This window comes from Malus domestica, chromosome 16 (genome assembly GCF_042453785.1).
Source record: "Malus domestica chromosome 16, GDT2T_hap1".
NCBI classification, from domain to species: domain Eukaryota; kingdom Viridiplantae; phylum Streptophyta; class Magnoliopsida; order Rosales; family Rosaceae; genus Malus; species Malus domestica.
The window spans coordinates 4,371,079-4,392,407 of record NC_091676.1 but is presented as its reverse complement, the minus strand read 5'-3'; the positions used below and the strand labels follow the sequence as shown (position 1 = coordinate 4,392,407).

The following is a 21,329-nucleotide window of genomic DNA, read 5'->3' as shown; positions in this document are numbered from 1 at the left end:
TTTTTTGGTAAATTTCATTTACCGTTACTGTCAGCTTCTCTCGTTAATGTGCTTATACAATGTTCTGCTCACAATAACCCGTCACAACTCACGGTCTCGTTAATTGATCGCAGGACTTTTGCTACCAACGTAGCTACGCGCACATCTACAATTTCAGAACCAATTTCAAGCCTTTGTTTTAATTGGTTGAAATTTTGGTATCATTTTCATATTTTTTTTCAGCAAAAATAAATAAAACAAAAATTACATACGAAGAAGTTGTCAATTTGTCATGAAACTGAAGGGAAGAAAGGAACCACAGCTTTCTTGTATACACGAGCACATGATCATTACTCTCAAACTCTCAAACTCAAACAACTTCAAGATGCCAGAGTTGTACTCGGGCAACTATCAACAGAGCAGGCCAAGATGTCCTTGTACTCCCTTGATATTCTGAACGAATCGTAGACCTTTCCGTCCCTGCTCTTCTTGTACTCGAACAATAGGTTCGAGCGATCAAACGCTGTAAGTTTGACAAACCCGTAATCATAGTCCTTGAAGATACTCCATTCCGTTTGAACGGGAGCAAAGGTTGCAAGACTCGCTCCTCCGCCACCAGCAACCACATGTATCGTGCCATTCAAGTTACCCTTGTAATTGTGCTTCTCCTTACTGGTGCAGATATTCTGCCAAAGGGAAATACAATGACAGTCCAATTTCGAATCAAAGGTCAATATATCAGTTGCAGCCAAGTAATGTGTAGAATTTTTGGCGTACCTGATAAATGGGGCAACTCCTTTCGTAGTTGTGCACATGGCCGTATACAGCGAGGTCAACTTTGTACTTCTGCCATAATTTCTGAAGGCTTTCCCTTCCCATTGGTTCCTCAAACGATCCTTCGGCGACATAAAAGCTTGCAGAAGAATAACCTAGCACCCGATGAGCCAGAAAGATCAGCCATGGTTGCTTTTGTCTGTCGACTGATGCTAGGCACTCCTCAATGAACTTGTATTGCTCTGTTCCCTCTCTCCAATCATGTTCTGTGTCCGCAATGCAGAACCGGAACATGCCATAGTCAGTGGAATACCTGGAAAATTAACAATAAAATCGTTCAAGACTAGTTATCGCCCTATGTAACAGCTTGGCTTCGAAGTGTTCCGTACCAGAACTTAGCCCTGTTTTCAGCAGGGACATAAAACATGGTCTGGGCCAAGACACCGCATTCCCCGCCTGAATCCATGTTCCCATAGAAGGATCCTGAGCCTGGCCAGTCACGCTCATGATTACCGCTGGACGAACAAATCTCAGATCAGCACATAAGATCAAGGGAAGAAAGTAAATTTTAAACAAACTGTGCAAGCGTATTGTAGCGACAAACCTTGCGATCATGTACGGAACAGCAGATGCTATCGGCTCAACCTGTGCTGTGAATTGGTCCCACTGCGAAAGGTATCCATTTGCGTAACATATATCACCAATGTGGAAAACGATATCAATTTTCTCTAAGTCTTGGATTAGCTGCTTAGTAGTGTTGAGAGAGCCACGCTGGTATTGGTTATATTCATTGGATCCATCAGCTTCATCCTACAAGGTATACCATTAGGCAAAGGACTTAAGAAACTGCGAGTAAGTTTGTCGAGTTGATTATGTTAGAAATTAACGAAAACTATGACATTAAACCAAAACTTGAAGAGAGTTGAAACCTTTCCCATGTCACCGAAGATGACAACGCGTTGAACAGAATTTTGACCAGGATATGGAGATGCTCTGAACTTGTATTCTTGACTCAAAATATGGGAACCATTAGGCAATCTGTGTCCAACCTTGTAGGTGTACCTGCAAATTATCAAGAATCATGTACATGAACAGCGGACTCTTTAATCGATAGATTGAAAAAATGAATCTTAGAAGGCAGAAGACGTGCTAAAAATTTAAAATCGATATAAAATCAAGAGAGCAACAAAATATTTTAGAAGAAAATGTAGCATACACTGTGTTGGGCCACAATTCCTTCAGAAAAGCAGTGTGTATAAATCCAGGATCTCGCCACCCCACGGTCTTTGCCGGTGCACCTGTGTTTGTAGAACGTACATGGATAAGGCATAGTCAGGAGATGCACCCTCATCCATCCCCCCCAAGAGAGAGAGAGAGAGAGAGAGAGAGAGAGAGAGAGAGCAAACACACCACACATGGTGTTGCGGTCGAAGTTCAATGTCCCAGCTGGGGATTTCACACGGTCTTCTCCTTTTATACCCCACTCAACAAAAGGGGTTGCTTCCACGATGTCATATCCACTTGTCCATGTTACAGTCATCTAAATATCAAGTCAGACGGATTGTTTCCTTGAGAAATTGATGAACACAAGCTTGTTCACAAAGAAAAGCATTTCGATGGAAAAAATAGAAGTGAAAGTGTGGGGGAGACATCACTGCAACATAGTTTTCTGTACACCAAGATAATATCTCCAAGAAGAAAGTGTACTTACTTCATTCCACAATTTTCCTTGCGCTAGGCGTGGATAAACTGGAGCCTTCGGATTTGCGAATGCAACTTTATTTGACACTGCCACCAGCTTCGGCTATTTTACAAAACAGGCAGGTAACAATTACACAGATTGAAGCAAGGGACAATTACATAGTTGGAAAAAATAGCAGTTTGTAGAATAACTATTATCTTACGAAATCTTCATAAACCAAAGGCCAAATGTTTATTTTATCCACTATTTAGAAAAATGAATGTAAGGGCAAAGTACGAAGGCGACAGATAGCAGCAACCATTGGTTCTCTAAAAAAAATAGCATACCTCTGATAAACCACCCGAGAATAGTGCAAAAGCGAAATCTGATCTCTGGTTAATCAACTGCAGTTTCAAGGAGCCTTTCCCGGTATCTTTGTACCTAGGACTAGTGTAGTTCGCATACTGGTACTGCAAAAAAGCAAAAAATTATATGAGATCAAATCTCTATATCTGGATCCACTTCAATGAAAAGCATGCTTGAAGGCCATGGAAAAGTAGCAGCACTATGCTAACCTTTATAGGTGCTGAACATAAAAATGGAGCAGAAGAGCTTTTAGTTTCCGCAGGGCAGGTCGAAGCACTGCAAATTCAAGCAAGTCCATCCAATGCTATCAATTCTATTCAGTATACGATAAAGAAATAAAGAGAAGCAAATTCGTCCGAGAAAAAAGCATGCTAGAGCTCCCAAAAGTTGGCTTGAGACAAACAAAGTTCCATTTACTGACCTGAAATTGGCAGGAGAAAACACTCCAATCCAGTCATCATTTGAAGGGTGTGGAGAACTGAACTCCAATGTCAACCATTCCACATATTGCCCCTAAATTATTGAGTTGGGGAAAAAGTTGCATCAATACCAAACACATACAAAATGCTCAAAAGTACGAGTTTGTCAACAAATAAGGACATCCTATTTCCGGGGCACGATTCATCGAAAAAAAAGGATGTTTTAGAAGTTAACCTGGAGCCCAAGAACTGCAGAGGAGGCCTTCACATAAGCATGGGAATGCAGGGAAGACACTGCCTTGTGAACAGCAATCTTTGACAAAGGCTGATCTCCATGAGACTCCACATCTTGAACTTGAAGAGTTGCAAGAAGAACCAAATGAACTGCCAAGCAGAAATATTTCAACCTTCTCATCCTGCCTACTACATTAGATAGAATCAATAAGACAAAAAACCCATGTACTAAATAATAAATTCACTAAACTTTTCTAACTTCACCAATTAATAACCAAATGGGTAGCTGGAAAACATCAAAACAAGCAAACGGGTATTAAATCCCATCAAAAATTACACAAACCCCATCTTCTAAATTCACCAAAACCAAAATGAAAATTCAAACTTTTCTAACTTTACCAATCGATAACTAAATGGGTAGCAGGAACACATCAAAACAAGCAAATGGGTATTAATCCCAGAAAAAGTTACAGAAAACCATCATCTAAATCCACCAAACCAAATAAAAAAAATCCAAACTTTTCAACTTTACCAATCGAAAACCAAACGGGCGGCTGGAAAAAATCGAAACAAGCAAATGGGTATTGAAATTCCAGCAAGAAAAACCAGATGAAGTAGAATTTTCAGAACTGACCTTCAGTGAAAGGTTGGTGAAACTCAATCCTGAAGCTAAAGAAATGCCAGCGAATTGTGTTTGAACTTTGACGTGTGGTATGGTGGGGGTGGCTTTTTAAAGGTGGCCGCTTGCGAATATTTGGAGAGAAGATTCCGATTAATCCAGATTTTAATGGCAAGTCAACTTTCTTCCTTTATGAAAAAATCCTCCCTGGTTTTATATCCGTTATGGGCGCAGCCACTGGAAAACCGACTTCGAAACAAGCGGGTTTCCGGAATCCAGCCAGACTGAGACTTTGCTGTCTACCTTATGCATGAACGCCACGTGGGCAACACGAAATCGTACGGCTCATATTTGCGGCTACTTGAAACCGACGTCGTCTAGGAGGTAAATTACCTCCCGCGCTGCGATGGGCTTTCACAACTTAAAACACAAAAAAGCATCTTGGGTCGTTGGATTAAATCTTAGCCACGTGTCATCTGCTGTATTAGGATTTGGGCATGCTGAATCACGGCCTCGTGTAATAATATAATTGATTGCAAACTTTAAAAAAAAAAATTGACCAATGAAATTATTACACTTTATATATCGGGAGTAGACTGCAAAACTTTTCTCATATGAACGAGAAATTTTTCATTGTAGAGGAAATTTTTATTTTTTAAGTTGTTAATTTTCTAACACAAGTATCTCACCACTTGTATAATGACACATAGTTCACCACTCGATGTGCTGGACATACTGAGAAATCTCTTCCTATGAACGTGAAAAACCCTAATGCATATAAACATTTGTATTGACGATTTGCATGTCCTTGGAGGAAAGCGTATCGAATTATTTTTGTGGATTAAACATTTTTATTAGAGTCAAGAATCGAACTCAAGACGTGCCGTGTGGAATACGGACCTTGAAATTCGTCCCCAACTCCTGAATCATTCCTTGATGGTTAACTTTTGACTCATTATATACGTATTTATGTCATTAAATCATGCAACCAATGATGTATTTAAACAGAGGAAACACTACCACATTAGTAAATTTAATAAAACTAAGATATTGATTTAGGAATATTTAATTGTTAACTGTTTTGTTACGTATAGGTAGCAACACATGGATAGGTTTGAGATGCGCATTCAAAAAGAGTGATGGACTTGTTGAGCACCCCATAGGTGGTAAACAAGGTTATCAATATAGAGATGGAAGAAGGCGTCACGGTTGAGGTTACCATTGCCGATATGTGAATGGGCAACAAGGGCTTCTTTACAGATTTCATTGTTGATTAACGGCTTGTTTAGAATTGCTTTTAAAATGACTGAAAGCGTTTTTGGTGAAAACACTTTTGAAACCAATCATTAGTAAAATTGCAAGTGAATTATGGAAAGACATTTTATTGCTTCATGCAAAAAACACATGACTATAACTTCTTAAAAGCAATTCTAAACAAGCCCTAATATTTTTTTTCCTAAAAATACTTTCAATCATTTTAAAATCAATTCTAAACAAGTCTTAATATGTTTTATTATTATTTTATTGGTGATTAATTAGTGTGATTTATGCAACTAGTTGTTTTACTTAATCTTTAAAATGTACTCTTATCATTTGAATATTTGTAGTATTTAGTCTTGTGGTTCTTGCGTGTGTATGTTTATCAGCTCAATTATTATATAATATAAATTTTTTTCACTAATATAAAGTTTCAACACTAATATTAAATCACATCACAAATTTGAACAATATTAATATAATTTAAATTGACAAAATACAATGAAAGAAAAATATACGCACCAACAAACATTATCGATTGATGCTTGCAATAACTGCAATGTTTGAACGAAAAAATTTCGCCTCTACGTTTGTGCTAGCTCTTTGGTAGGGAAGACTGGAAGTCCAAAAATTAAACAAAGAAGTATAACTCTTGTACGCGTTAGTGGATGGTTATATAGACCCAAATATTATTTAACAAAAGATGCAACCCTTTGTCAAACAAAGAGTGCATTGGACTCATCCAACATTTAGCATCCCCACCTGGACACAATAAAGAATAAATGGAGGAATGTGATTCTGTTTTTTGGGGTTAGTAAATCACACAATGATGATTAAGAAAAGACAAAATGTTTTGTGAGTCTTCTTAACTCTTAAAAGAGAGGACTGTTGTAGTTACGTCACCAATTGATCATTTTTATTTATTTTTAAATCCATGTCATTCCATACTTACCATTTTTCAAATTTAGCGTGATGCAATACTAAAATATTAAATTTTATTTGAAAATTAAAATATCAGATAAATATTATAACAACATTCCGACGTAAATCCATTTGTGATTCTTTTTAAAATATAAATATAATAAAAAAAATATGATAAGTGTAATATCGCTTCTCAAATAAAACGGTCAATCAAAACTGGCATGGCAACAAAAAAATTAAAAGTCAAAAACCCGGCAAAAAAACGACAACTTCAAAATGCACAGCAGCTCTTTACTGAAACGCCCCTTGAAAAATGGGAGCAAAAGTCGAATCTTCCTTTTAAGATTCCCAAAGTTGTTAACGATTTGCAATCATTGAAAACTCAGAAACCCAAAAAAATCTTCTACTTCAGTTCGACTGCATCACTCAAAGTTTGCAGCTTTCTTCCTTTGTTCTCACAAAGATTCTTCATTTTTCATGCTGCGTGGGAAATTGGGATGAAAGAAATGAAACAAGTGAGGCTGTTGGCAATTCTGTTGGTTGTTGTTGTTGCAACCCTTCAAGTTGAGAAGGCAAGCTCGCATGGAGATCACCCTCTTTCCAGAATTGCTATTCATAGAGCAACCTTTGCGCTTGATGAGCCTGCTTACATTCAAGCCTCTCCTTCCGTTCTTGGATTAAGGGTAAGCATTTCACTAATTACTATTTAGACTCTTAATTCAAAGCCTAATTTGGTTTTGGTGACCCCTTCTGGTCTAATCGCGGAGCGTTATTGACTTGCGATGCTGCCACAGTGTTCATCCTGTGGTTTGGGCTGATGGGTTGATTGTTGATGTTTTAGGGGCAGAACACAGAGTGGGTGAAGCTGGAATTTGGTACCGAAAACCCGAAAATCGATGATTGGATTGGAGTGTTTTCTCCTGCTAATTTCAGGTATATAAACCTGTTCTTGCATTGCCCTTGTGCTTATATTTGAATTCAGTCGAACATTTAGACCTATTTTTGAATGATTTCCTTCAAATGTTTTCCTTGCTTATTGTGTTCTGTGGTTAAATTTAATGCCTTTGGTCTGATTGGAAGTAATTCAAATTTACCCTTTTCAGTGCTTCCACCTGCCCTGAGGAGAATCCGAGAGTTTTTCCTCCATTTTTGTGTTCTGCGCCGATTAAGGTTCATCCAGCATACGTGATGAGTTTTTCTACACTTTATAAAGAGCTGCAGATATGAACCTTAAAATGTTTCGCTTTACAGTTTCAGTATGCGAATTACTCCACTCCCGACTACAAAGACACCGGAAAAGGGTTCTTGAAGCTTCAGCTCATCAACCAGAGATCAGAGTTCTCTTTCGCACTATTTTCTGGCGGTTTATTGAATGTATGATGACAACTGTCTTCGTTTTGTATTCTGCATATTCATGGGATAACTAGATTGTTATACATTGGCTTTGTTATACTATCTTTTGATTTTTGTTTCCCTTTTAAATTGAGCAAAGTACTTTCACATACAAATTGTGTTTCTGATAGCATCTTGATGAATTATGCAAACTGCATTTGTCAATAGTCTACAAAACTGCCCTGTGTTTTCTTCAAGTACTAGCTAATCAATCCTGTTGCATGCATTTAATCTAGCTGGAAAAAGGTTTCTTTTGCAACTGTTTGACGAACTCTACTGTCTCTGTGGTAGCTTTTTCATGTGTTTGTCCTTCACACATAGAAGACTGATCTGAGTACTGTGGTTTCCAAAACTGAACTCGTTGAATTAATGATGCTGCAATTTGTTGATTCTTTCTTTTCTGCTCAATAGCCAAGGGTGGTGGCGGTGTCAAATCATGTAGCTTTCGCCAATCCAGATGCACCAGTGTACCCGCGCATAGCACAAGGAAAAGAATGGAATGAAGTAAGTTATAGTTTCCTACTCCCCGCCATATGCACCAGTTCAAATCCTCAAAGCAAACAGCATGCATATTTAAACAGGTGTTTTCAAAGAAATGTATATATTTAAGAAGATGGTTAATGAAGGTAATCCATATGGTTCTGTACTAAACTCAGATGACCGTAACATGGACAAGTGGATATGGGATCAATGACGCAGAACCTTTTGTTGAATGGGGTCCGAGAGGAGAAACTACGCGTTCCCCAGCTGTGACGCTAACTTTTGATCGTCGTAGCTTGTGTGGTGTGTAACTCTCTTGCGCCTTGTTTCTATTTTGAATTCACCCATACAAAAAGGGAGAAGAAAAGAGAAAACACGATAATCTAAAGTCGTTTTTATTAATGATAGATATCGGCATGGCTAATTTATAAAGTGAAGATAAAACCAGTATTCGTAACAGTAAAACCAGTTGTTAGTATATAATCTTTGCTGCCGAACATGTATATTCATAGAATGTAGGAGCCTACAAAGACTCGAAGGTAAATTTTTGCATTGTTAAATCCTTCTTAAAACTTTTGTGGCTTTACAGTTTATCTTGTCAATGTACGTATGCAGGTGCACCAGCAAGAACAGTGGGATGGCGTGACCCTGGATTCATACATACTAGTTTTCTGAAGGAGTTGTGGCCAAACAGACAGTATGTTAAAATTCTGTATATACAATTTTCTTGAACGAGGAGTGAGTTTTATAGTAACCTGTTAACTACACGAGTTTACGATACAACCATGAACTATTATTCAATGAGTACAATGTCATATATCACCAACAGCTGTTGGATTTTATGGCAAAACACCGGTTAAAATGAAGATCACTTATATGCAGGTACACGTACAAGCTGGGGCATAGATTGTTTAATGGTACATACATTTGGAGTCAAACGTATCAGTTTAGAGCATCCCCTTATCCTGGTCAAAATTCTTTACAGCGTGTAGTCATTTTCGGTGACATGGGAAAGGTTCAAACTCACTTCAAAAATCTGTTCGTTTCAATGAAATTTTTGACCCCATAATGAATTTTGTTTCTTCTTATGGTACTACATCCTCATATTTTACCATGCAGGATGAAGCTGATGGTTCCAATGAATACAACAACTTCCAGCCAGGTTCGCTTAACACTACTAAGCAACTTATTCGTGACTTGAAAAACATCGATATAGTCTTCCACATTGGGGATATATGTTATGCAAATGGTTATCTTTCACAATGGGACCAATTTACTGCACAGGTTGAACCAATAGCATCAACTGTTCCTTACATGATTGCAAGGTTTGCACCATTGTTTAATTTCCCTACTTGGTTTGAACAATCCATCATCTTTATCTAATTTCGGTGATTTTTTTTTTCTTTCAGTGGAAACCATGAACGAGACTGGCCAGGAACGGGTTCTTTCTATGAGAACATGGATTCAGGAGGTGAATGCGGTGTGTTGGCTGAAAATATGTTCTATGTTCCCACAGAGAATAGAGCTAAGTTTTGGTATGCCAATATCGTGTCAGAAATCTGTCAATTTTGATTAGATCTTCATTTCTGAGAATGTTATTTCTTAATTCAGGTACAAGACGGACTACGGCATGTTTCGCTTCTGCATAGCAGACACGGAACATGACTGGAGAGAGGGCACAGAGCAGTACAAGTTCATCGAGCACTGCTTAGCATCAGTTGATAGGCAGAAGCAACCCTGGCTATTATTTCTCGCACATCGAGTTCTAGGATACTCTTCGGATGCCTCTTATGCGGTAGAAGGATCATTTGCAGAACCAATGGGGAGGGAGAGCCTCCAAAAACTCTGGCAAAAGTATAAGGTCGACATTGGCATCTATGGCCATGTCCATAACTACGAAAGAACCTGTCCCATATACCAGGTACATTTTCCCATTGCGTAAATAGGAAGTAAGTAGAATATTTTCAAGTTACAATAAAAAATTTCTGTTGTTTCGGCGACAGAATATTTGCACCAATGAAGAGAAACACCAGTACAAGGGCAGCTTGAATGGAACAATACATGTGGCTGCTGGTGGTGCAGGAGCAAGCCTGTCACCGTTTACTTCCCTCCAAACGAAATGGAGTGTTTTTAAAGACTTCGACCATGGATTCGTGAAGCTCACAGCATTCGATCACTCGAACCTTTTGTTCGAGTACAAGAAGAGCAGGGACGGGCAGGTTTATGACTCGTTCAGAATATCCAGAGATTATAGGGACATCTTGGCCTGCACCGTTGATAGCTGCCCTAGCACCACACTTGCCTCATGATCTGGAAAGTAAATATTTGTTACTATAGAGTGAAATAAACGGATCATTATCAGCTGTCACAAAATAGTGATCTTTTTATGTATATAAAAGTAAGAGATTATGATAGTTAATCAGGAATGTTAGTGACTAATTATGCTATTAGGACGTGCTGTGAACGTTTCTGTGGTAGTTCAATGCACCTGCTATGTATTACCTAATTTTTTCATGTTTTCTAGATTTCCTTCAATATTTAAAACCTACAAGCCATCAGAATGACCAACTTCCCAGTTTGACTCTCAGCCTAGAACACTGCTCGGCTCCTCACATGTGAAGGAATTATTCTTCCTTATTTTCAGTGTAACGTGTATAGAAAAATATCTTGTTAAAACCAGTTGAAGTTTTCATACGTGAGCGAGGAAGAACGACTCCTTACATGTGACAACTATTAATATAGCCGTTGTGGATTCGCTATCATTGGTTTTCCTTAGACAACGTTACCAACCAACCATTTTTGAAGGAAGAGTAAAAATTGGATGTCCTTCCTTTTCTTTTTCTTTTCGATCAAGACGGACAGATTTCACCAAAAACCCTTTTCGCTTTTGGGTTTTGAAGATCAGAATTGACAAAAAAAAGAGGCTTTTTATTTGGATTTATAGATTCTGGCAGCAGCAACTGGGGCTGGTAACGTGGAGAAGCATAATTTGCACAAATAGTTTTCCAGAGAAAGGAAAGGTGTAGCAGATCAATCAGTTCATGATGGTGAGGAGCTGACTGAGTCTTCTGGGGAATTGGTTTCTGATTATGTTGTGGCAGAAAAAGCTGGGTTTCTTTTCTTTTCCATCAAAGACTAAAGAAAAGCAGATATCTTGGAGTTAAATCAAAAGGGCTTTCTCTAAAAGCACTTAACTCTACAGAAAGCTGCTTATTGGCTCGGGCGGTGTTGTATTGGGAAAATGCCAGAGTGGAAGATGATGTGTATAGCTCATTGTTGGAGTATGTGGTCAAGTGGCCAACTTTTGGCTATAAAAAATTATAAAGAAAAGAAAGGACAACATGATTATGTTTCCTTGTTTTGTGGCATGTTTTGTGGCTTTTTTAAAAGCCATAATTATAAGGCTTTTTTCGGATAGAAGAAATAAGGAAGGAAGAGCTCATTTTCAGTAGGTGAGCTCATTTTCTGCCGAGAGCAAGGAGAGTTGTAGAGAGCCCAAAAGATAGAAGAAATTGCTGCTTCATTTGGTTAGTAATCATCCACCAAAGTAGTTGTTGTTGTAATAGCTTTGAGCTATATGTATAGAAAAGAAATTATTCATTATATTTCTTCCTCTATTTGTTTCTTTGGTGTGTGAGAGTTATTGGGTGTATTGGGTTATTTGGGTTGTGAGATTGCCAACACTTTGTAAACTCCCATTTGGTTGATAGTGGATTCTTGGGTGAGCTCCTACTGCTCCGAGGACGTACTCCAGTTACACTGACTATTGAGGAACCTCGTTAAAATCTTGGTGTCTTTAATATTTTGTTCTTGCATTTTCATTTGATAAATTTCCTGTGGGTTAGCTTGAGTTGGTTCCAACGGGTTTGGTGCTATCCTAGCACAACAATTGGTATCAGAGCACTGGTTGCTCTTGGGTACTGTCTAGTTGCCAAAGATGTCAGACGGGCAAGATGAGAATCCTTTTGGAAGCAGCTCCGAGTTTGCAAGAACTACGGTGCAAAATGCAAAGTTCGAAGTGGAAAAGTTTGATGGCACAAACAATTTCGGGATGTGGCAATGTGAGGTCAAAGATGTGTTGGCTCAACAAGATCTACTTGCCGCTTTGGGAGAGAAGTCGGAAGCTATGTCGAAGCCGGAATGGGAGAAATTAAATTTGTGGGCTTGCTCTTCAATTCGGTTGTGTCTTGCAAAAACTCAGAAGTATTTTGTGATGCGGGAGACATTAGCAAGTGTGTTGTGGCAAAAATTGGAAGACAAGTATATGACAAAGAGTGCAGAGAACCGGCTACACTTGAAGAAAAAGCTTTACCGCTTCCAATACAAAGAAGGTACAAAAATGATTAGACACCTTGATGCTTTTAATAAGTTGATTGTCGACTTGTTAAATTTAGATGAGGATATTAAGGATGAAGATAAGACCTTATTATTGTTGAATTCATTGCCGGACTCTTATGAGCATTTTGTTACCACTATTATGCATGGTAAAGAAACTGTGAAATTTGAAGATGTGTCAAATGCCTTGATGAATTATGAAATGAGGCATAGAGATAAAAATCATGATAGTACCTCTGAAGCTTTAGTTGTTAGAGGTAGATCATCGGAGAGAAGATCATCTTCTAGTAGGAAAAAATCACAATCTCAACCTATAGGAAACTCTAAAGGTAGAAAACCTTTGGAAATGGATGAATGTGCCTTTTGTCGTAATAAGGGCCATTGGAAGAAAGATTGTCTTAAATTGAAGACCAAAGACAAAGAAAGTTCTGAAGCTAATGTTGCTGAGGTTGAAACAGATTTTTCTGATTTTGCTTTAACCACTTCCTCATCATTTGATTGTGCTACTAAGTGGGTGTTGGATACGGGTTGTACTCATCATATGACTCCTCACAAGGATTGGTTTTCAAGCTTGAAAGAGTTTGATGGTGGTGTTGTGTTCATGGAAGATGACAATCCTTGTACAACAAAAGGGATTGGTACAGTTCGTTTGAAGTTGCATGATGGCATGGTTAAAGAGTTGACAGGTGTTCGGTATGTACCGAATTTGAAGAAAAATCTTATTTCTTTGGGCACTTTAGAATCCAAGGGCTTCAGGTTTCATTCAGATGGACAGACATTGAAAGTTACTTATGGTGCACTTGTTGTGATGAAAGCTCCTAGATGTGGCCATTTGTATTTATTGCAGGGAAGCACTGTGACAGGTGAAGCATCTGTAGTCTCAGAAAATATGGGCATATCTGATTCTGATACTACTAGACTGTGGCATATGAGATTAGGCCATGCAGGTGAGAAAGCTCTACAAGGGCTTGTGAAACAAGGTCTTCTAAAAGGTGCCACGACCTGTAAGCTTGATTTCTGCGAGCATTGTGTCTTGGGAAAGCAAACTAGAGTGAAGTTTGGTACTGTTGTACATCAGACGAAGGGCATTCTTGATTATGTGCATTCAGATGTTTAGGGTCCTACAAAGACTCCCTCTTTGAGTGGTAGACATTGGTTCGTGACCTTTGTTGATGATTATTCAAGAAGGTCTTGGGTCTACACTATGAAGCACAAGAGTGAGGTGTTGAGCATTTTCTTGGGTTGGAAGAAAATGGTTGAGAACCAGACTGGGAGAAAGATTAAGATTTTGAGATCGGATAATGGTGGTGAATACACATCCGACCCTTTCTTTAAAGTTTGCAAAGAAGAAGGGATTGTAAGACATTTCAGTGTCAAGGGAACTCCACAACAAAATGGAGTTGCAGAAAGATTGAATCGAACCTTACTTGAAAAGGTTAGATGTATGTTGTCTCAGTCGGGTTTAAGCAAGTCACTTTGGGCAGAAGCAGTTAATTATGCATGTCACATCATCAACCGGTTACCCTCAGCTGCTGTTCAGGGTAAGACACCAATGGAGGTATGGACTGGAAAACCTTCTTCTGATTATGACTATATCCGTATTTTTGGTTCACCTGCTTATTTTCATGTGACTGAAAATAAACTTGATCCTAGAGCAAAAAAGGCTATATTTCTTGGTTTTAGTAGTGGTGTCAAAGGTTACAGGTTGTGGTGCCCAGAGATGAAAAAACTTGTAATCAGCAGAGATGTGACATTTGATGAAGAAAGTATGTTCAAAGACTCTGAGAATAATTTCAAAGATGTCCAACAGGTGGAGCTTGAGAAAGTTGCCTCTGGTACTTCAAATCCTATTTCCACTGATGTCGAAGCCACTACAAGTGAAGAAGTTGGAGACCATGAGGATGTTGAAGAAGTTGAACTTGAAGATTCTATTCAAGTTGAAGAGCAAGTTTCACCTCAAGAGTCTATTGCCAAGAACAGAGGAAATAGACAAATTACCAAGCCAGCTCGGTATAGTGACTATGTTTCTTTTGCTCTTCCTATTATCACTGATGAAATTCCATCTAATTTCGAGGAAGCCATTGAGAGTGAGGAGAAGAAGAGGTGGTGCAATGCCATGGGTGATGAGATGAATTCTCTCTTAAAGAACAAGACTTGGGAGTTAGCTAAATTGCCTAAGGGCAAGAAAGCTATCGGTTGCAAATGGGTGTATGCCAAGAAGGAAGATGCTGATGAGAAAAACAATGTGAGATTCAAAGTAAGATTAGTTGCTAAAGGGTATGCACAAAAGGAAGGCATTGACTACAATGAAATATTTTCTCCAGTTGTGAAGCACTCCTTAATTCGTATTATGTTAGCTCTTGTTGCACAGTATGATCTTGAGCTTGTGCAACTTGATGTGAAGACGGCTTTCCTACATGGTGATTTGAATGAAAAGATTTATATGTGTCAACCGGATGGGTATATAGTGAAAGGGAAGGAGAACTTGTTTTGCAAATTGAAGAAATCACTATATGGCTTGAAGCAATCTCCAAGGTAATGGTATTTGAGGTTTGATAAATTTATGAGAGGCCAAAATTATTCTAGAAGTCAATATGATCATTGTGTGTACTTCAAGAAGTTGCAAGATGGGTCTTTCATTTATTTGTTGATATATGTTGATGATATGTTGATTGCCTCAAAGAATGTCGAAGAGATTGAGAAATTGAAGAAGCAAATGAAGAATGAGTTTGAGATGAAGGATCTTGGTGAAGCGAAGAAGATCCTTGGCATGGAGATCACTAGAGATAGAGCAAAGGATTTCGTCAGTTTGAATCAAAGACAATACCTTGAGAAGTTGATTCAGAAGTTTGGAGTTCATGATTCAACCAAACCGGTTAGTACCCTTTTGTCTCCTCGTTTTAAATTGAGTTCTCTACAGTGTCCTAAAACTGATAAAGAGAAGCTGCAAATGAAAAATATACCATATGCAAATTTGGTTGGTAGTTTGATGTATGCAATGGTATGCTCTAGACCGGATATTGCTCATGCAGTTGGCATGGTGAGTCGATATATGCATAATCCAGGTAAAGAGTATTGGCAAGCAGCTAAGTGGATATTGAGGTATCTCCATGGTACTCGAGATGTTGGTTTATGTTTTGAGAGAGATGACTCTGGTATTGGTCATTTTGCAGTTGGTTATGTTGATTCAGATTATGCAGGTGATCTGGATGGAAGGAAGTCTACTACAGGCTATGTGTTTACTATGGCTAAAGGGCCAGTTTGTTGGAGGTCCATTTTGCAGTCGTCTGTTGCCTTGTCTACTACAGAGGCTGAATATATGTCAGTTGCTGAAGCTATAAAGGAGGCCATTTGGATACATGGGCTGATTAAAGATTTGGGGGTTGATCAGAAGCAGGTGGAGGTACATTGTGATAGTCAGAGTGCCATTTATTTGGCTAAGTATCAGGTTCATCATGCGAAGACCAAGCACATAGATGTGCGTTATCACTTTGTTCGTGAAATTGTTGGTGAAGGGGAAATCATTCTCCAGAAGATTCCAACTAAAGACAACCCCGCTGATATGTTGACTAAGGTTGTTGGTGTAGTCAAGTTTGTTCATTGCTTGAACTTGGCTCATATTTTGCCTATATAAAGAAGACGTTGAGCAGTAGGAGTTTTGGAGCATTTGGCTCGGCATGAGTTGTTCTCTTGCTAGTGTTTGGGAGTGATGTTGTGTGTTAATTGTGTTGGTTGGCTTATCATGGTGTTTTTCGGAACTTGGCCAAGGTGGAGATTGTTGGAGTATGTGGCCAAGTGGCCAATTTTTGGCTATAAAAAATTATAAAGAAAAGAAAGGACAACATGATTATGTTTCCTTGTTTTGTGGCTTTTTTAAAAGCCATAATTATGAGGCTGTTTTCAGATAGAAGAAATAAGGGAGGAAGAGCTCATTTTCAGTAGGTGAGCTCATTTTCTGCCAAGAGCAAGGAGAGTTGTAGAGAGCCCAAAAGAAAGAAGAAGTTGCTGCTTCATTTGGTTAGTAATCATCCACCAAAGTAGTTGTTGTTGTAATAGCTTTGAGCTATATGTATAGAGAAGAAATTATTCATTATATTTCTTCCTCTATTTGTTTCTTTGGTGTGTGAGAGCTATTGGGTGTATTTGGTTATTTGGGTTGTGAGATTGCCAACACTTTGTAAACTCCCATTTGGTTGATAGTGGATTCTTGGGTGAGCTCCTACTGCTCCGAGGACGTACTCCAGTTACACTGACTGTTGAGGAACCTCGTTATAATCTTGGTGTCTTTAATATTTTGTTCTTGCATTTTCATTTGATAAATTTCCTGTGGGTTAGCTTGAGTTGGTTCCAACGGGTTTGGTGTTATCCTAGCACAACAATTCATGTGCCGCACCTTGTATTTGGCAATGAGGCCATTTTTGGGGAGCAATGGCAGCCAAGTCAATGACGTGTGTGGTTAGAGAGTGAGGAAACGTGGCGGTGGCGTCGGGGAAGGATGAGGAAGAGGAGATGCAGCAGCTCAACTAAACTGGTGGTTGACGGACCGTTTGATTCACAAGGTTTTACGCTGTTCTTATTAGTAATCTGTTATCTGTACTTCAAAAAAGTCATCATGCACTCTTTCCTGACGGAAAAATAAGAGGAGAAATGAATCTTTAATGACTACTGGTGCAATATATACTCTTAGTGCACGTAAAAGAGAAGTTGACAAGTTGAATGAGTTGTTGAAGCAGACTCAGAAGTTGGTCCAAAGTTTACATGAGGAGGAGGAGCGTTTTAAATTCCAGGGAACTGAGAAGCTGATCATTACCTCCTTCAATGTACGAGAATCGTAGAAATCGAACAGATGTATAGCGAAAAGGCTCGATGATCAGATGGAGGAGGACGATGTCAAAGCAATGAGAAAAATTGACGCAGAACTCCTCAAAATGTAGTTATAGTACGAAAAATATGTTAAGTGCACAAAGCTTCCGCTTTACGCAGAGGAAAATAATAATAAAAAAAAATTCCCGGCAAAAAACGACAACTACAAAATGCGGCAGCTGTTGACTGAAATGCCCCTTGAAAAAATGGGAGCGAAAGTCGAATCTTCCTTAAGATTCCCAAAGTGGTTAAGTATTTGCGATCATTGGGAACTCAGGAACTCAGGAACTCAGAAACCCATAAAATCTTATACCTCAGTTCAACAGCACCAGCATCACTCAAAGTTGGCAAATTCGTTCCTTTGTTCCTACAAGATTCTTCATTTTTCATACTGTGGGGGAAATTGGGATGAAAGAAATGAAACAAGTGAGGCTGTTGGCAATTCTGTTGGTGGTTGTTGTTGCAACCCTTCAAGTTGAGAAGGCAAGCTCGCATGGAGATCACCCCCTTTCCAGAATTGCTATTCATAGAGCAACCTTTGCACTTGATGAGCATGCTTACATTCAAGCCTCTCCTTCTGTTCTTGGATTAAGGGTGAGCATTTCACTAATTGCTATTTACAGACTCTTAATTCAAAGCCTAATTTGGTTTTGGTGACCCTTTCTGGTCTGATCATTGACTTGTGATGCCGCCACAGTGTTCGTCCTGTGGTTTGGACTGATGGGTTGATTGTTGATGTTTTAGGGGCAAAACACAGAGTAGGTGAAGTTGGAATTTGGTACAGAAAACCCGAAAATCAATGATTGGATTGGAGTGTTTTCTCCTGCTAATTTCAGGTATATAAACCTGTTCTTGCACTTCCAGTGTGCTTAAATTTGAATTCAATCAAACATTTAGACTTTTTTTTTAATGATGTCCTTCAAATGTTTTCCTTTCTTATTGTATTCTGTGGTTAAATTTAATGCCTTTGGTCTGATTGGAAGCAATTCAACTTTTCAGTGCTTCCACCTGCCCTGAGGAGAATCCGAGAGTTTATCCTCCGTTTTTGTGTTCTGCGCCGATTAAGGTTCATCCAGCATACTATGTGATGATTTTTTCTACCTTGTTTACAAAGAGCTGCAGATATGAACCTTAAATTGTTTCACTTTACAGTTTCAGTATGCGAATTACTCCACTCCCACCTACAAAGACACCGGAAAAGGGTTCTTGAAGCTTCAGCTGATCAACCAGAGATCGGACTTCTCTTTCGCACTATTTTCTGGTGGTTTATTGAATGTATGCTGAAAACTGTCTTTGCTTCTGCATATTCATGGGATAAGTAGACTGTTATACATTGGCTTTTGTTGTACCATCTTTTGATTTTTGTTTTCCTCTTAAATTGAGCGTTTTGGTACTTTCGCATACAAATTGTGTTTCTAATAGCAGCTTAGTGAATTATGCGAACTCCATTTGTCAATAATCTACAAAAACTGCCTTGTGTTTTCTTAAAGTACTAGCTGGTCAGTCCTGTTGGATACATATAATCTAGCTGGAAAAGGTTTCTTTCGCAACTGTTTGACGAATTCTCCTGTCTCTATGGTCGCTTTTTCATGTCTTCGTCTTTCACACATGGAAGACTAATCTGAGTACTGTGGTTTCTGAAACTGAACCCGTTATATAAATGATGCAGCAATTTTCTGATTCTTTCTTTTCTGCTCAATAGCCAAAGGTGGTGGCGGTGTCAAATCATGTAGCTTTCGCTAATCCAGATGCACCAGTTTACCCTCGCATAGCACAAGGAAAAGAATGGAATGAAGTAAGCTATAGTCTCCGCCCTAGTTCAAATCCTCAGAGCACACAGCATGCATTTTTAAAGAGTCGTTTTCAAAGAAACATATACATGTATATATTATATTTAAGAAAATGGTTAATGATCCATATGGTTCTGTACTAAACTCAGATGACTGTAACATGGACAAGTGGATATGGGATCAATGACGCAGAACCTTTTGTTGAATGGGGTCCGAGAGGAGAAACTACGCGTTCCCCTGCTGTGACGCTAACTTTTGATCATCGTAGCTTGTGTGGTGTGTAACTCTCTTGCACCTTGTTTCTATTTTGAGTTCACCCATACAAAAAGGGAGAAGAAAAGAGAAAACACGATAATCTAAGGTCGTTTTATTAACGATAGATTCTTGACATTGCTAATTTATAAGGTGAAGATTATACCAGTATTTTGTAACAGTAAAACCAGTTGTTAGTCTATCATCTTTGCTGTCGAACATGTATCAATATTCATAGAATGTAGGAGCCTACAAAGACTTGAAGGTAAATTTTTGCATTGTTAAATCCTTCTTAAAACTTTTGTGGCTTTACAGTTTATCTTGTCAATGTACGTGTGCAGGTGCACCAGCAAGAACAGTGGGATGGCGTGACCCTGGATTCATACATACTAGTTTTCTGAAGGAGTTGTGGCCAAACAGACAGTATGTTAAAATCTGTATATTCAATTTTCTTGAACGAGGAGTGAGTTTTATGGTAACCTGTTAACTACATGAGTTTACGATACAACCATGAACTATTCAATGAGTACAATGTAAAAAATTTCACGATCAGCTGTTGGATTTTATGGCAAATCACCAGTTAAAATGAAGCTCACTTTTATGCAGGTACACGTACAAGCTGGGGCATAGATTGTTTAATGGTACATACATTTGGAGTCGAACGTATCAGTTTAGAGCATCCCCTTATCCTGGTCAAAATTCTTTACAGCGCGTAGTCATTTTTGGTGACATGGGAAAGGTTCGGACTTGCTTCAAAAATCTATCCGTTTCACTGAATTTTTCTACCCCAAAATGATTTTTTCTTCTTCTTATGGTACTAAATCCTCATATCTTACCATGCAGGATGAAGCTGATGGTTCCAATGAATACAACAATTTCCAGCCAGGTTCGCTTAACACTACTAAGCAACTTATTCGTGACTTGAAAAACATCGATATACTCTTCCACATTGGGGATATATGTTATGCGAATGGTTATCTTTCACAATGGGACCAATTTACTGCACAGGTCGAACCAATAGCATCAACTGTTCCTTACATGATTGCAAGGTTTGCACCATTGTTTAATTTCCTTACTTGCTTTGAACAAGATATCATCTTTATCTAATTTCGGTGATTTTTATTTTTGCTTTCAGTGGAAACCATGAACGAGACTGGCCAGGAACAGGTTCTTTCTATCGGAAGATGGATTCAGGAGGCGAATGTGGTGTGTTGGCTGAAAATATGTTCTATGTTCCCACAGAGAACAGAGCTAAGTTTTGGTACGTGAATATCGTGTCAGAAATCCTCAATTTTGATTGGTCTTCATTTCTGAGGATGTTATTTCTTAATTCAGGTACAAATGTAACTTAGTGGGAAAAGGCTTTGTTGTTGTTGTTGTTGTTTGTGTTTTCGCAACAGAATATTTGCACCGATGAAGAGAAACGCCATTACAAGGGCAGCTTGAATGGAACAATACACGTGGTTGCTGGTGGTGCAGGAGCAAGGCTGTCAACGTTTACCGCCATCCAAACGAAATGGAGTATTTTCAAAGACTACGACCATGGATTTGTGAAGCTCACAGCATTCGATCACTCGAAACTTTTGTTCGAGTACAAGAAGAGCAGGGACGGGCAGGTTTACGACTCGTTCAGAATATCCAGAGATTACAGGGACATCTTAGCCTGCACTGCTGATAGCTGCCCTAGCACCACACTTGCCTCATGATCTGGAAAGTAAATATTTGTTACTACAGAGTGAAATAAACGGATCATTACTCTTCCCATGTATATAAAATTGGATTAATCAGGAATATTAGTGACTATTTATGCTAATTAACCTTTTTAAATTCCCTGTCCAATTAGGACGTGCTGTGAACGTTTCTGCGGTAGTTCAATGCACCTGCTATATATTACCTAATTTTTTCATATTTTCCGGATTTCCTTCAATATTTGATACCTACAAGCCAACAGGATGACCAACTTACCA

General features: G+C 38.7%; 3 protein-coding genes across 6 annotated transcripts; 2 read left to right on the top strand and 1 right to left on the bottom strand.

The window, feature by feature from the left end:
- Positions 1–151: 151 nt before the first annotated feature.
- Positions 152–4,349, bottom strand: LOC103402823 (probable inactive purple acid phosphatase 1). 3 transcript variants are annotated; one of them, XM_008341590.4, is made up of 13 exons: positions 4,088–4,349; positions 3,455–3,639; positions 3,222–3,313; positions 3,010–3,076; positions 2,782–2,904; positions 2,465–2,557; positions 2,164–2,293; positions 1,970–2,051; positions 1,683–1,815; positions 1,358–1,563; positions 1,143–1,268; positions 757–1,066; positions 152–665 (listed from the first exon to the last, which is right to left on the bottom strand). In XM_008341590.4, the coding sequence occupies exons 2-13, from the start codon at positions 3,632–3,634 to the stop codon at positions 360–362; spliced, it is 1,848 nt and encodes a 615-aa protein (XP_008339812.1). In that variant the 5' UTR covers positions 3,635–3,639; positions 4,088–4,349; the 3' UTR covers positions 152–359. The 3 variants fall into 3 exon arrangements, with proteins under 3 accessions (XP_008339812.1, XP_008339811.1, XP_070671679.1); XM_008341589.4 differs by having other exon boundaries at positions 3,455–3,642; positions 4,088–4,341; XM_070815578.1 differs by having other exon boundaries at positions 3,455–3,635; positions 4,088–4,226.
- Positions 4,350–6,530: 2,181 nt separating this feature from the next.
- On the top strand, positions 6,531–10,628 carry LOC103402822 (probable inactive purple acid phosphatase 1). Of its 2 annotated transcripts, none has more exons than XM_070815024.1 (12): positions 6,531–6,933; positions 7,092–7,183; positions 7,354–7,420; positions 7,502–7,624; positions 8,054–8,146; positions 8,299–8,425; positions 8,738–8,819; positions 9,005–9,137; positions 9,242–9,447; positions 9,532–9,657; positions 9,734–10,043; positions 10,126–10,628. In XM_070815024.1, the coding sequence occupies exons 1-12, from the start codon at positions 6,748–6,750 to the stop codon at positions 10,429–10,431; spliced, it is 1,851 nt and encodes a 616-aa protein (XP_070671125.1). In that variant the 5' UTR covers positions 6,531–6,747; the 3' UTR covers positions 10,432–10,628. The 2 variants fall into 2 exon arrangements, with proteins under 2 accessions (XP_070671125.1, XP_070671124.1); XM_070815023.1 differs by having other exon boundaries at positions 6,626–6,933; positions 7,098–7,183.
- A 6,993-nt stretch (positions 10,629–17,621) lies between these two features.
- Positions 17,622–21,189, top strand: LOC139192673 (probable inactive purple acid phosphatase 1). The gene is made up of 11 exons (XM_070815026.1): positions 17,622–17,914; positions 18,065–18,156; positions 18,304–18,386; positions 18,473–18,595; positions 19,023–19,115; positions 19,260–19,386; positions 19,704–19,785; positions 19,969–20,101; positions 20,206–20,411; positions 20,498–20,623; positions 20,698–21,189. Exons 2-11 carry the CDS (start codon positions 18,120–18,122, stop codon positions 20,777–20,779), a joined length of 1,092 nt encoding a protein of 363 aa, XP_070671127.1. The 5' UTR covers positions 17,622–17,914; positions 18,065–18,119; the 3' UTR covers positions 20,780–21,189.
- The last annotated feature ends 140 nt before the right edge of the window (positions 21,190–21,329 follow it).